Genomic DNA, 12,487 nt, shown 5'->3' with positions numbered 1-12,487 from the left:
TTTTTCTCCTGACAGATTCCCTTTAAAGCATTTAAAGGGGTCTTCCACAGAAGACTAAGTCCAGTGGGCGGTCCTATCAGTGATTGACAGCTGTTTCTAATGTGTGGAAGGCTGTCAATCACTCATGGGACCGCCCACTGGACTCCTAAGTACAACAAGAGCAGACATTTAATGAGGACCTGTCATGTTCTCACATCAGAGGGGCTGGCCACATAACTTTACAGCCGCTGCCCTGCTGCCTCCAGTGATGGTTCTTTTTTCCTTCTATCCCTGTTCCCCATAAGGTGTCTTCTTAGTTGATGTGAATGTGTCAGGTGGGCGGTTCCCACCGCTCATTGTCAATTAAGCCTGACATAACTCATTGACAGTGAGTGGTGGAGACCGCCCATCTGACACTTTCCCAGCTCTGGGAACTGAAACTAGGAAGAGCCTATATGGAGAGCTGGAGCAGCAGGGCTGCCAAGCGGAATTTTTGCTTTTCACGGACAATGTATCCAAAAATCACGGATAGTCAACATATTTTCCAGACGCAGTGTGAGACCAAAATGAATCTTAAAGATTATGGCTGCCTGCAAACCACCGGATTCCTGCTGTGGAAACCGCGGCGGGCATCCGCACCGCGAATCTGCAGCAAATACCGTTGATACCATGCTATGGAAAAACGCTTTTCTTGCACACTCGCGAAAAGCAATTGCGGATTCCGTGAGCAAAGGAAAAAATCGCACGGCTTGCAATTGCAACTGATATTGCGGAGAGGTCGGGGATTCCATGTCATCGCCTAGCGATGGTGCCGGAACAATCCACAGTACAGAAAAAGAAGAGAAACTACAGGTACGCGCTGACGCCGGCTGGGCACAGGATCAGATTCCGCTGCGGGCTCCCACATGCAGAATACGCCCCCGTTGTGTTCAGGCAGCCTGTAGGTGAGCTGTTTATAGGTCAGATACTGATGTCATCTCATTACCAGCATTTACTATCAGCGGGAAAAGGTAATTACAGTCATACCAACCTGCTCCACTATCACCAGCCCAAACTAATCACATACAGTGTATACGCACATTTAGCGCTCATTCACATGAGCATGTTCCTGCAGCTAAGTTACAAGCGCAAAAGAACACGACTATTAGAACCAATGGATGTTCAGGCGAAAGAATTTTGGGTATGTAAAAAAACCCTGCACCTAAAATAATAGGACATGCAGGACTGAAACCCCGCAAGTGAAATTCCCCGCTGTGTGAAAAGATAGGACCTGGCACAGAAGCCTCCATAGACTTCTATGGGAGGAGGTCGGCAAAGGGATGATTAAGGTATTTCCCTGCAGCGGGGATAGATAAAGAGATGAAGGAAAGCCCCGGGGGAATCCCCTCCTCTGCAGGGCTTCCCTTCTGGGCTGGTGGGATATCCCCAGCAGTGGCGAGACCGAGGTTCGCCTACAGGGGGAAATAAGGAAATCCCCAGCAGCCGGGATTTTTAGGGCCGGGTACAGATAGGAGCTGCCCTATTATCTTTCTGGCACGTAGGTAAACGAAGTGCGGGAGAGAGCAGGCGGCCCCTGGCTCTGGCGCAGAGTATGAATTGCTGGTGAAGGGGATGGGACCAAAAAATCTATGGACCGAAAAAAAAAATCAGCCCGAAATTGAATGGAAATCAAACAGATTACTGTAATCGGTGATATTCGCGCTTACGGAACGTTAATCACGCTGAAAAAAATCACTGAATGTCCTGTTTTGCTGCGATTTTGGGACGAAAATCGCCAATGCAACTCTATGGTAGTGTTTAAAATATTGGATCACACTTAGATAATGCAGGTGTGACCTGATTTTAACGTAGGTTACCATGGAAACCATAAATTAATTTCAAAAAGCAATATACAATTTTTTTATACGTGCGTGAAAAAAATCGAGCTGAAAAATCGCAAGTGCGCAGGAGAATTGTTTGTAAAGTTGGATCGATATAGATAGTGTCCAAATTCGCGAATGCCTGTGTGTACTAAGAACAGCACAAACGCCTTTGACTCGCATCGGGGTATTTCAACATATTTCAACATATTTTACGCACGTGAAAAAAAAAATGGCAGCCCGTCCTATTTTGCTCCGTATTACGCAAGTCTATGGGAGCGATAAAAAAAGGCGCCGTGATTTTACGATACATTTGTGCGTGAAAATCTGTGCGCAAAAAAAAAAAAAACAACGACCAAATACGCAGAAAACCGCTGTGGCTGTATATAGCCATGTGAATGAGCCCAGCTGGCCGCCCCCTGGATGTGGCATACAAGAACCCCAGGTGACCCGCGGGCTGGAGAAGAGGAGGAGCGCAGTCCCTGCAGCACGCGAAGGGTTAAGGAACTGTGCGCCTGCGCGCTGACGTCAGGCTGGTGGATGGTGGCAGCGGCCGCGGCGGTGAGGCTCAGGGTTCCCGGCGCTGTACCGGGCGGTGTGCTCGCGGTGCCCCGGGCTGCATGGACGGAGCAAGGATTCACTGATCGGACGAGTTCGCAAAAGGCTTCCAAGGTACACGGGGACTTAAGGGCTGCCGCAGGGGGGCGCTGGACGAGTGGCTGCTCCGGGCTCTCCGGCGGCTTCCTGGAGAGGAGGGTCCGCGGGACGCAGGAGGCGGCGGCGGCGGCTGCAGATGGGAGCCTGGGCCTGCGGAGATCCCGCAGTGATCGCTGCTGCCCTGTCTGCACGGCTTGCTGGGGCTTGTAGTCCCCCCTGCAGCTGGAGCCGGCTGCAGCACTCCTGCACGGTGTACTCTGCCGCCCGCTTGTCACTGGTGTCCCTTTAAAGGGGGAATCCCCCGGGGGTCTGGTGTCCCCCTAGAGCGAGGGGTTCGCATTACCGCTGCCGTTATAAGGCTCGTTCACACGACCGTGTTTGTGCTGTGTTATGCTTGATCCCTGTTGGTTTGTGCTGGGGGTTCCGAGATGCGTTTTATGCGCACGTGATATATACCGTGCCACCTCTGACGTCTGGTCTGTAGTTTCCCATTGATGTCAGTGGGATCGCGTAAATATGCGTTCGCTGTGTTTTGTTTTTTTTTTTACATTTTACCTAAATTTTGCGCACGCAGTGAACATGCAGACTATCGCAGTCCTGGTCTTTGTGAATGAGCCCTACATGTAACTACTCCTTACGTGGCGGTGGCACTCGCTGCACTACGATAGGTTTCTACCCTTCCACCACTTTAGTGGCGGGCTTCCTACCTTGACGGGTGGCTAGGGTGACTTGGTAAGGCTGGCAGAGCCTGCTGCCACCTGTTAGAGCTGTGTGGAGGTGCAACAGAACTTGGTCCAAGGTGGCACCCGCTCTCCGTGCTGGCACTGCCCCCTCTGCCAAGAGCTGGCTGCTTTCTCCGGGGAAAGTGGAGAAATGGTCCTTCTGTATCCGGACCCCGTCGCGGGTCCATAAACTGACACGGCGGGCTGGGTTCTGAGAGTGTTCTGTATGATAGAAGGCAAGTAGAGGGGTTCACTTATTAATGGTGGCGGTGCCCCCGTTACTGGTCCCGCTGTGAAGCCTGTCGCCATTGGTTATTTTCTGCATTGTGCGGGTTCTACTTCCTGGATTTACTACCCTGTGCAGGAAGGTCTGCCACAGGAGCGCAGATGAGGGGTGTCTGGGAAGACCACAGCCGATGCGGCTGACCCCTATAACCGCCATCCTTTTATGGCGCGGTTGCGGTGTTTGCACGCAGGGTTTTGGTCCGTTCACACCCATTAAGGTACCTTTTACACGGGGTAATTATCGCTGTGAATTCAGGCGACCGTCGCCCCTTCTACATACGACCGGTGACGGGTCACTGAACGAGAAATCGCTCAAAGGCCGTTTACACGTAAGGATTGTTGCTTAAAATCCGTTCAAATGAATGAAAATGCGCGATAATCCCTACGACTAACCGCTCCCCACTCATTGTACATGGAATGAGGAGTTAGCGGTACTCGGTGCCCGTGCAGGACATTTAGACAGGCAGACCAACCGGCGGTGACGCCACGCGCTCGTCTGGACGGCGGTCCTGTGTAAATGGGGCATCGGGTGTTGGAGTTGTGTGGTTTTTAGCTGAGCTGAAGGCCAATGGCGGTCGGCCGTGTAAACAGGCGGTCGCTCATGTGGCCTGCCGGTAGTGAATGGAGGCGGCTGGAAGAGATCTCCAGCAAAGTCCACCTCCATTCTCTGATGCAGTACTCGCCCCACAGAACCTGAAGGAAGCGGCGGGGTTGCATTACGGCACGGGTGGGCATCGGGCTGGGTAAGTATTCAGTTTCTTTTCACTTTAGGCACTTTAACTTTTTCTTTTTTGTTGAATGTCTTGGAAAACCCCTTCAGAACTTCATCCAGCCTTCGTTGGCAGAGGAGCCTCCAGTGACGTCGCTGTGGGTCAGGGTGACGCTTTGTGTTGTGGTGCAGCTATGTGGTTTAGTTGAGGTTTGCTGCTCCTAAGTTGTTTTCGGGCTACTTCTATAGCAAACCAAGATGTTACATTGAAGGGAATCTGTAGCGACTCTTCTGATGATCTCGCTGAATCACAGCAGTTGGATTTCACCAAGGCTGACGAAGACCTAATTGCAGGTTGAAACGTTCTGGATAAGGGGGGAATACAGATTTAAAGTAACTTCTGTACCAACTGATGCTGCCACGCTTTCCTTTTTTGGCTCTCCTTGGCATAGGTCATCACTAGCAGATTGGCGGGGGTCTCCTGCTTGGGACCCCAGTAAGCGGCTGTTGTGAAGCCACTATGGATGACTGACTGAGATGCTTAGGAGGCACTTGGTAGCGCAGTGGCCCAGATTGACTCAAGTTGGAGCGAATTGCAATACCAAAACAGACCACAGTGCTGCGGATGGTGGTCTTACCAGCTGGTCATCAGGGGTCCTGAGCCCGGAGTGTGATATTGGTCCGTGACACTCAGACTGATATTGCACTTGCGATATATTTGTGCGAAAAACACATCGCATTGCAGCTCTTGTGATTTAGTGGCACGTGAAAACCCATTCCAAATGGGAGCCCCCCCCCAAAAAAAATAAAACGCACACGCAAGAAATTTGCATGTACATGCGAGCGCAATGCTATTTTATTAAAGCTCCCATGGGCAAGAATGTGCCCAGAAATAGGACCTGCTGCAACTTTTCTCTGTAAAACTACTTTTTGAGTTTTGGTGCCGTTCACACGTTAAGAGTTTGATGAAACGTTTCGTCTCCGATGCTTGTGAGATCATCCGTGAAAAATCATGAGCGCGTTCACTTTTCTTGTGGATTCTACACTAAATAGTCACGTCTCTCCCCCAAATTCATGAGCGCTGTGTGAACACTCGCTTACAGTGCTGTTCGCTTCACACCCTGTGGAAAGTGTAATCCCGCACTTGCCGCAACGAGAAAACAGCCCCACGGGGAATCCCTTCATCTCCATCTTTGAATGGGGCGATATTGCGAAAAGGTAGGACGTGCTGTGATTTTCCCCCCCCCCCCCCCCCCCCTCTACCGCCACGCGACATCGTGTGAGCGAAAACATCACAAATGAGAATAAAGCCATTGTTTCACAATTCAGTCTTTTCACTCACCCTCGCGTCATGCGAAAATGGCGTGATTTTCTTTCCCGTGTGACACCGCCTCAGCTGGCTGTACACCTGCAGTAGCTTTTGACTGAACTCCAGTGTGTATTAAAGGGGTTTTCCAATTCTTTAAAATGGACTTCTTAGACTCTGATTTAATATCCAGGGGATTGTAGCCGAGACTCATCCAATGCTGCAAATCTGTCGTGGCAATTCTCCACAGCGTATGACGGAGGTTTTAGTGGTCGCCACGTGGCCGCTTCTGCAAATGCTGCGGATTTTCCACAGCCTTTCCTAAACCTATTCCCGAAGCCTATTTCAGGCCAGATTCACAGTCTTAAAGGGGTTGTCTCATGAAATCAAGTGGGGTTACCGTATATACTTCTGTATGGCCATATTAATGCACTTTGTAATATACATCGTGCATTAATTATGAGCCATACAGAAGTTATTCACTTACCTGCTCCGTTGCTAGCGTCCCCGTCGCCATGGATCCGTCTAAATTCGCCGTCTTCTGGCGATTTTAGACGCGCTTGCGCTGTGCGGTCTTCTGCCTTGTGAATGGGGCCGCTCGTGCCGGAGAGCTGGTCCTTGTAGCTCTGCCCCGTCACGTGTGCCGATTCTAGCCAATCAGGAGGCTGGAATCGGCAATGGACCGCACAGAGCCCACGGTGCACCATGGGAGAAGACCCGCGGTGCAGCGTGGGTCAAGATCCCGGCGGCCATCTTGGTAAGAAAGAAGTCGCCGCAGAGCGGGGATTCGGTTAAGTACTAAACTTTTTTTTTTTTCTAACCCATCCCTTGTTTGTCTCGCGCCGAACGGGGGGGCCTATTGAAGAAAAAAAAAAAAAACGTTTCGGCGTGAGACAACCCCTTTAAGGGCTCCTTCACGCTGGCGATCGCGTCTTGTGTTCTCACGTTTTTTTAGCATCAGCTATGCTTTGTGCTGCCGCCCGTGCTCTTCTTGTGCAATAAAATCACACAACTTTATTGCGCCAAAGTCAATAGTTTGTGCGATGGGGGAAAAAAAGGAGGCTCCATAGGAAAACATGGGAGGTCAAAAAAATAGCATAACGCAGAAAGGTAGGACATGCTGCATTTAAAAAAAAAAAAAAATATTCACTCCATATCGCAATTAGGAATGAAAATCATTGGTTCCATAATTATGCACTTTCACTCGCTCTCGCATCACAAGTGTTAAGGCCCACTTAGTGTATTTGCGCACACATGAGCATAGTGTTTTAGCGGAACAAGCAATGTTTTTTTGCGCACGCAAAGCATGTTCATTTGTGTGCAGCAAACGGCCACACTGATTTAAATGGCGCATTCCGGAGGTGTTCTTTTTCCAGTGGCATTCCGCAGCGTGTTGCACATCTCCGAGTGTATTCCATGCACATTCGCGCTCCTCCTATTGATTCCTATGAGGACCTTTTGGTGCGCAAATATAGGAGAAAAGGGCATGCTGAAGGCCGTGCAGAGATGCCCATCAAGCCCTTCATAGGTGGCATAGAAAAATTATGGCTGTGTGAAGCTGCTCTTGCGCAGCAAAAAAAATCTGTCACAATTTGTAACATTGGTCGTGGATTTTGACACTGATCTGCCCCAGACTTCATCCCTTTAATTGGAAGTGTGAAATCTGCGGTGAAGCCTCGTCAAAATCGGGACCAAAATCTGGCTTGTGAATGCACTCTAAGGTCCTGGGGTGTTCAGCCTTCAGTTTCCAGCAAGTTGTCTCATATGTTCAAAAGTTTCTGAAGAGTTTTGGGTTTCCTGTGTTGGCGCTTCAACTATTTCTGATTCCATCTTGGCAGTGCCTATTATCAGAACTTCTTCGAAGTCTCTTCACATTCCGTCACTCGGTTGCTGATTGTGACTCTTGTCTAGAGGATGTGGATTGGTGGGGCTGGTTGGGTTCTCGCCGCTGTGAAGGCCATCTCTCTATAGACTTCATCACTGCTTAGTTTCAGGTGTAACTTTATATGCCTGAAAGAACTTTTTGTGATAGCTACTCGATTACAAGATGTATGAATGTGCCATAAAGTGTCCGGCACTTGGGAGACCTGCCAACGGTGACTCATTTACTAAAGCTTTCCACCACTTCTGTAGCTAAAAAATGTCTGACTTGATCAATTGGAAGTGTGCCCTATTGGTGAAGGTGGTACCCGTTGCCCTAGGAGGAGAGGCTGTATGATAAACTGATAACTGTATTAATCTTCTTTAAATACACTTTTCCGTGAATCTTATATCCTAAGCATAGGTCACCAGTATCAGATCAGTAGGGGGTCCTACTCTGAAAGTACTGCAGATCATGTGTTTGCACGCGCCGAGTGCTGTGGCCTCTTGATTTTATACCAGGCAGAGCGCCGTACATTGTGTAGTGGCAGTGTCTGGTATCGCAGCTCTGTCCCATTCACTTTCGCTGAAAGGCCATGTAAATGATGAGCATGAAGTCTCCTACTGAAGACGCTGCAGTACTCACCTAAGTGCTATTACCCCTCTAAACAGCTGAACTGGGATGCCAGAAGTTGGACCTTCACCAATCAAATATTGGTGGCCATTTTCTTTGGATAGGTCATCAGTATAAAAGTCCTAGTATGTGCAGTTTTAATGACCTTTTGAAGGGGGGTCATCCAGAGATGGACCACCTCGGCCCAATTAAGTCTGGGCTCAGCAGTGCTGACACCTGTATTTCCATCCTCATTCCGACACCGGTTGATGAGGTGCAGACCTCTGGTCGGAGACCTCTGACATCATAGTAGGTCTCCGGATGACTTGCTGGCTTAGTTGAATAACTAAGCCTGCCCCTTTCTCTTCATTGGCCATAACAGGAGGGGGCTGGCTTAGGTAGGGACATAAGCCAGTCAGTTGGCCAGAGCCCTGTGATGAAGGGGAGGTGTTGACACCGCTGGAGCAGATGGGATGGGGGTATATATCTCTCTGGATAATGCCTTAAATTTATTTTTTTTTATAAATTCTATTTTTCTAAGTGGGTGACTTCAGTGAGTTGTAGTAGTTTTATTTCCTTTATATTTGTTCATCTTTGTTGGAGCCACTTCTCTTTTCACGCGGGGTTTTTTTTTTTGCAGACTGAATATAGATAGCACATGGACACATTCAAGTAAATTGGTGCCCCTTTTTTTTTTTTTTTTTTTATGTAACGAGGACCAATGTTGCGCATAAGGAGAAAAAAAAATTTGCAGCAAGACCTATTTTTTTGGTTGGTATTAACAGACAAAAATCGCTAATCAAAGTCTATGGGAATCAGTTTTTTTGTTGTTTTTTTTTTAATAAACATGTGCCAGGAGAAGGTGAAAAGAAAATCGCATAAAGGGTATGTTCACCCATAGTGGATTTTCTGTGGCAAAATCCTTAGCATTTCAGAAAAAAAGTCAAAATGTGCAGATTTTGACTCGAAATCATCTGCGTATGTGCAGCTGATCTCAGGAGCCACAGCACTCTCGCCACGCCATCAGTAGCCTGTCGCGAGAGCTGCGCCAATAGTCAAATGATGCGCAAGTGGCTACAGTGTGGGTTGCCCTACATTGTCTAAATCCCGTACCTTTCCTGTTTTGTTTTTTCTTTTTTTGCTGTATATAATCAGACTCCCCAACGGGTCAAGTATCACCTGTGAACCCTTAACACACGGTAAGACATCTGACATGTAACTTTGAGGGGGTTGTTTAACATGGCCTGCATAACTACTCCTACGTGTTTCTTGGGATGTTTTTTTTTTTTTGCTTTAAACCTAGCCTGGGTCCGGCTGCTGAAGTCAATGGTTTGACTAGCCCTTGTCCTCCTCAAGATAAGCTTGGTGGGAAATTTGAATCCGTGTGCTTGGATGAACACTGATTAACAACCAAGTGGCTGTAGTGTCTGAACTTCTAGGCAAGAGTAGAAGGCCTTCATGATCTGGACACATCAGCATTTTCCAACGAGTTATGATAGATTTCTTGTTAACAATCTAAATGCAGAACGCACCCGTTGGAGTTCTCGGGGTCTTCATTATATCTGCGTTGGTTACAGTCAACCAGTCCCTTCATGTTTTAACTAGGCTTATATTCGGCACGAGGTTCTGGCTGTCTGATCTGGGTTCTACTTTTCCATTCAAACTATGGAAAATCTACTCTCGTTAAATCACTATGAAATATACAAGCTTTGATGGATAACATCCTTCCCCTTGAAAAGACCTGCCAGGCGGGGTGTTTTGTGTTACTGTCTGCTCAGACAGATGTTTGTCCAATTATAAGCAATCCGGGGTTACCGTAGACATGATGGCTTAGTCAGTAAACCTTTCTGGCAGTCTAGAACGTGTTCTATTGTCTTCCACACCTATGAATCATCTCTTACCCCGTCATCAAAATACCAGTGGTGGATCTCCAACCCCCTTCAGCCGCATGTTTTGGCATGTAATTTGTGTATAATGACACAAATAGTCGTGGTTTATAATATGTTTCCATGTTAGATTACAGAATATATCAAACCAACAGCGGTTAATAAAATAGTTTAAATCTTCCATTACATCCTAGCTCCGAATATTGCCGACAACTCATATTTTAGTTGTGGATTTTGATGGAAATGCCATAGGTGTAATTTATGTATTTGGGGGCAAATCTCACCCCTCTTGGTTCATAATCCGCAGCAGAAATGTATATGTTGCTGTAGTGGCCCAGCGGGTACTACTGAACAATCGCGCACACTTGTCCTGTCTCACCTGGCTGTATGCCAGCCACGAACACAGAAGGTGCCGTCTGTGATAGAGACCCTGTCTCCCCTTCTGCTCTTAAGCCTAGAGCTCAACCCTGATGTCAGCTGGCCTCTCATTGGCTGACAGGTTTATTTTTACTGGTGCAGAGTCCAAGGGCGAGGAAGCAGCTTTACAAGTCCCTACGCAGGAGGAGCCCAGAAAATGCGGGAAGTGAGAGAGGTTCTAAAAGGAAGTGACGCAGAGCAGTTAGGCAGACTCAGCCGTGAGTGAGGAGAGGTTGCAGTTCCGTAGTCGGAGAGGAGGAGTAGTTCAGTGAGTTATCGTTACCCAAGGTAGAGTGAGGTGACCAACCAACTCCCTTGGCATCCAGCAGCAGAGGAAAAAGATCCTTTCTGAGGCCCATCTTCATCTAACAGTGAGTTATAGCTACCCGGTGAGGTCAAAACCAGGGTTAGCAAGACAGCTGCTTGTCCCTCTGCTTCATAATATTCTACAGTAAAATCTAACTTATTTTGTTTCATCTAAATTCACTAGTGGGGAAAATGATCTGGTAAATCAATCTTCAGGAAAATAGAGTGCGAGCGTTGAAGTCAGAGTATCATCAAGTCAATACTGCTGTATCCTGCCTGTTTAGTACTGTATCCTTGTATACCTGGTATAAATACGTCTACAAAGAATTGTGAAGTTAACCTGTTGTTGCAAATACCAAAGTTAGTAAATCTGCTCCCTCTCAGATTGCTAAACTAAACTGGACTTGTCTCTGTTATTTCTGCGACATATCATCCGGAGTGTCCAATTAGAGTGTGGCGTCACCGAGACAAGGACTAGGCCTCCGGCCATATATACAGTGAGTTCATTTGGGCATTACAAATCCACTGTAGGTCAATTTCTAAAGCAGGAGTTGTCCACAGCTCTTGGAAGAGATTTGCTCGAATCTCTTCCACTTGGCCTGTAATGGAATTCACTGTGGATTTTGTAAGGAAATCCGCAAAGAAAATCTATAGTTTTTCCAGTATGTGTGCACCGACTCTTTGATTATACCAAGTGAACGTACCCTAACGCGGATTTGCTTCTTGGGATATGTTCACACGGTAGAATTCGCCACTGCGAATTCCGCCTCTAAAGAGAGAGAAAAAAAAAGTCAATCTGCGTCTTTCTGCACGAAAAGTTGGCCTTCTCAATGGGCAAAACCCATGGGAGGACTTCCGACATGCAAACGAGGATTTTGGTGTCAAGAAGTCAGGAGGGGTAACGTCACTCCTTAAGGAGAGCACTGATAAGGTGAGTGAGACTTATAAGGCCATCCATGCTCCTCTGGGTGATATGCAAATAAGGGAGGGTCAAGTAGTGACATGTCACTACTCGCTTACCGGTCATCGTTCATTTTATGTAAGCATAAAAGTGATTTGCTGTTTGCCAGTTTCTTATAAAAGGTGTTCTTTCAGTCGTTCACAAACCATTCCAAGGAGCCCCAATGACAGATCAACGATGGGCTGAAAGAGCTACGACGAAAAAATGAGGAAAATTAACTTGTGTAAATGGACGTCGTTTAAGAGCAAACAACTCGTTGGCCCATTCCAATGATTAATTAATGATTATACTCATTAATGATTATACGCCGTATAAAAGGACGCTAGGACACGCTAAGTATTTTTCACATGGCCAAAATAAAAATTGGACATGTGAATAGCCCCCTAGGCTATTATGGGGCCGTGCGCTGTCTGTGGAATGCATGGACAACAAATGATCAAAAATACAGCTGTGTGGATGGGCCTTTATTAAACTTTTTTTTTTTTCCCTCTTTTCCATGCCCCCGAGTAGGGGGTAAATAAATGTATATTGGGGCATCCACAGAAAATTTAGTAATGTACTTATCAGAAATAGGCTGATGTGTGGGCATGGAGGCGAGCAGCGTTACTTTCCCATTATTACTGCTTGTGAGAAATATGGGAAGGCGGAAATAGTTGAGTCATCATTGTTGTGTTTTGTTGCTTGGATACTTCGGTACTTTTTATTTCGGTCCTTGAAAAGATAATGTTTTGGTTTTAGTGTGTTTCCTATCATTGAGAATTGAGCTAATTAAAATATTATCTGAGTAATGAGGAATAATTGTGCTGTTTGTTTTTCTTTTCCATACTGCAGAAATATCTGAAATGAGGAATGGCTGTAATATTGGCAAACCTACTGCATGATGTGAAGCTTCAAGGGGTGTTCTTGTCCTATGAGAGGCGGCTTCTT

General features: G+C 47.1%; 1 protein-coding gene across 3 annotated transcripts in view; it reads left to right on the top strand.

The window, feature by feature from the left end:
- Positions 1-2,353: 2,353 nt before the first annotated feature.
- Positions 2,354-12,487, top strand: part of EVI5 (ecotropic viral integration site 5) — a 123,219-nt gene continuing 113,085 nt past the window's right edge. For 2 of the 3 annotated variants that reach the window (XM_066597352.1, XM_066597351.1), the window contains exon 1: positions 2,354-2,510. In XM_066597352.1, the coding sequence (XP_066453449.1) occupies positions 2,379-2,510 (132 nt within the window). In that variant the 5' untranslated portion in view covers positions 2,354-2,378. The remainder of the gene's footprint in view (positions 2,511-12,487) is intronic. The other variant, XM_066597353.1, reaches the window with a different exon arrangement.

The sequence above is a fragment of the Eleutherodactylus coqui genome, chromosome 3 (assembly GCF_035609145.1).
Source record: "Eleutherodactylus coqui strain aEleCoq1 chromosome 3, aEleCoq1.hap1, whole genome shotgun sequence".
NCBI classification, from domain to species: domain Eukaryota; kingdom Metazoa; phylum Chordata; class Amphibia; order Anura; family Eleutherodactylidae; genus Eleutherodactylus; species Eleutherodactylus coqui.
The sequence above is the reverse complement of the archived record's forward strand: the minus strand, read 5'-3'. Positions and strand labels throughout refer to the sequence as shown.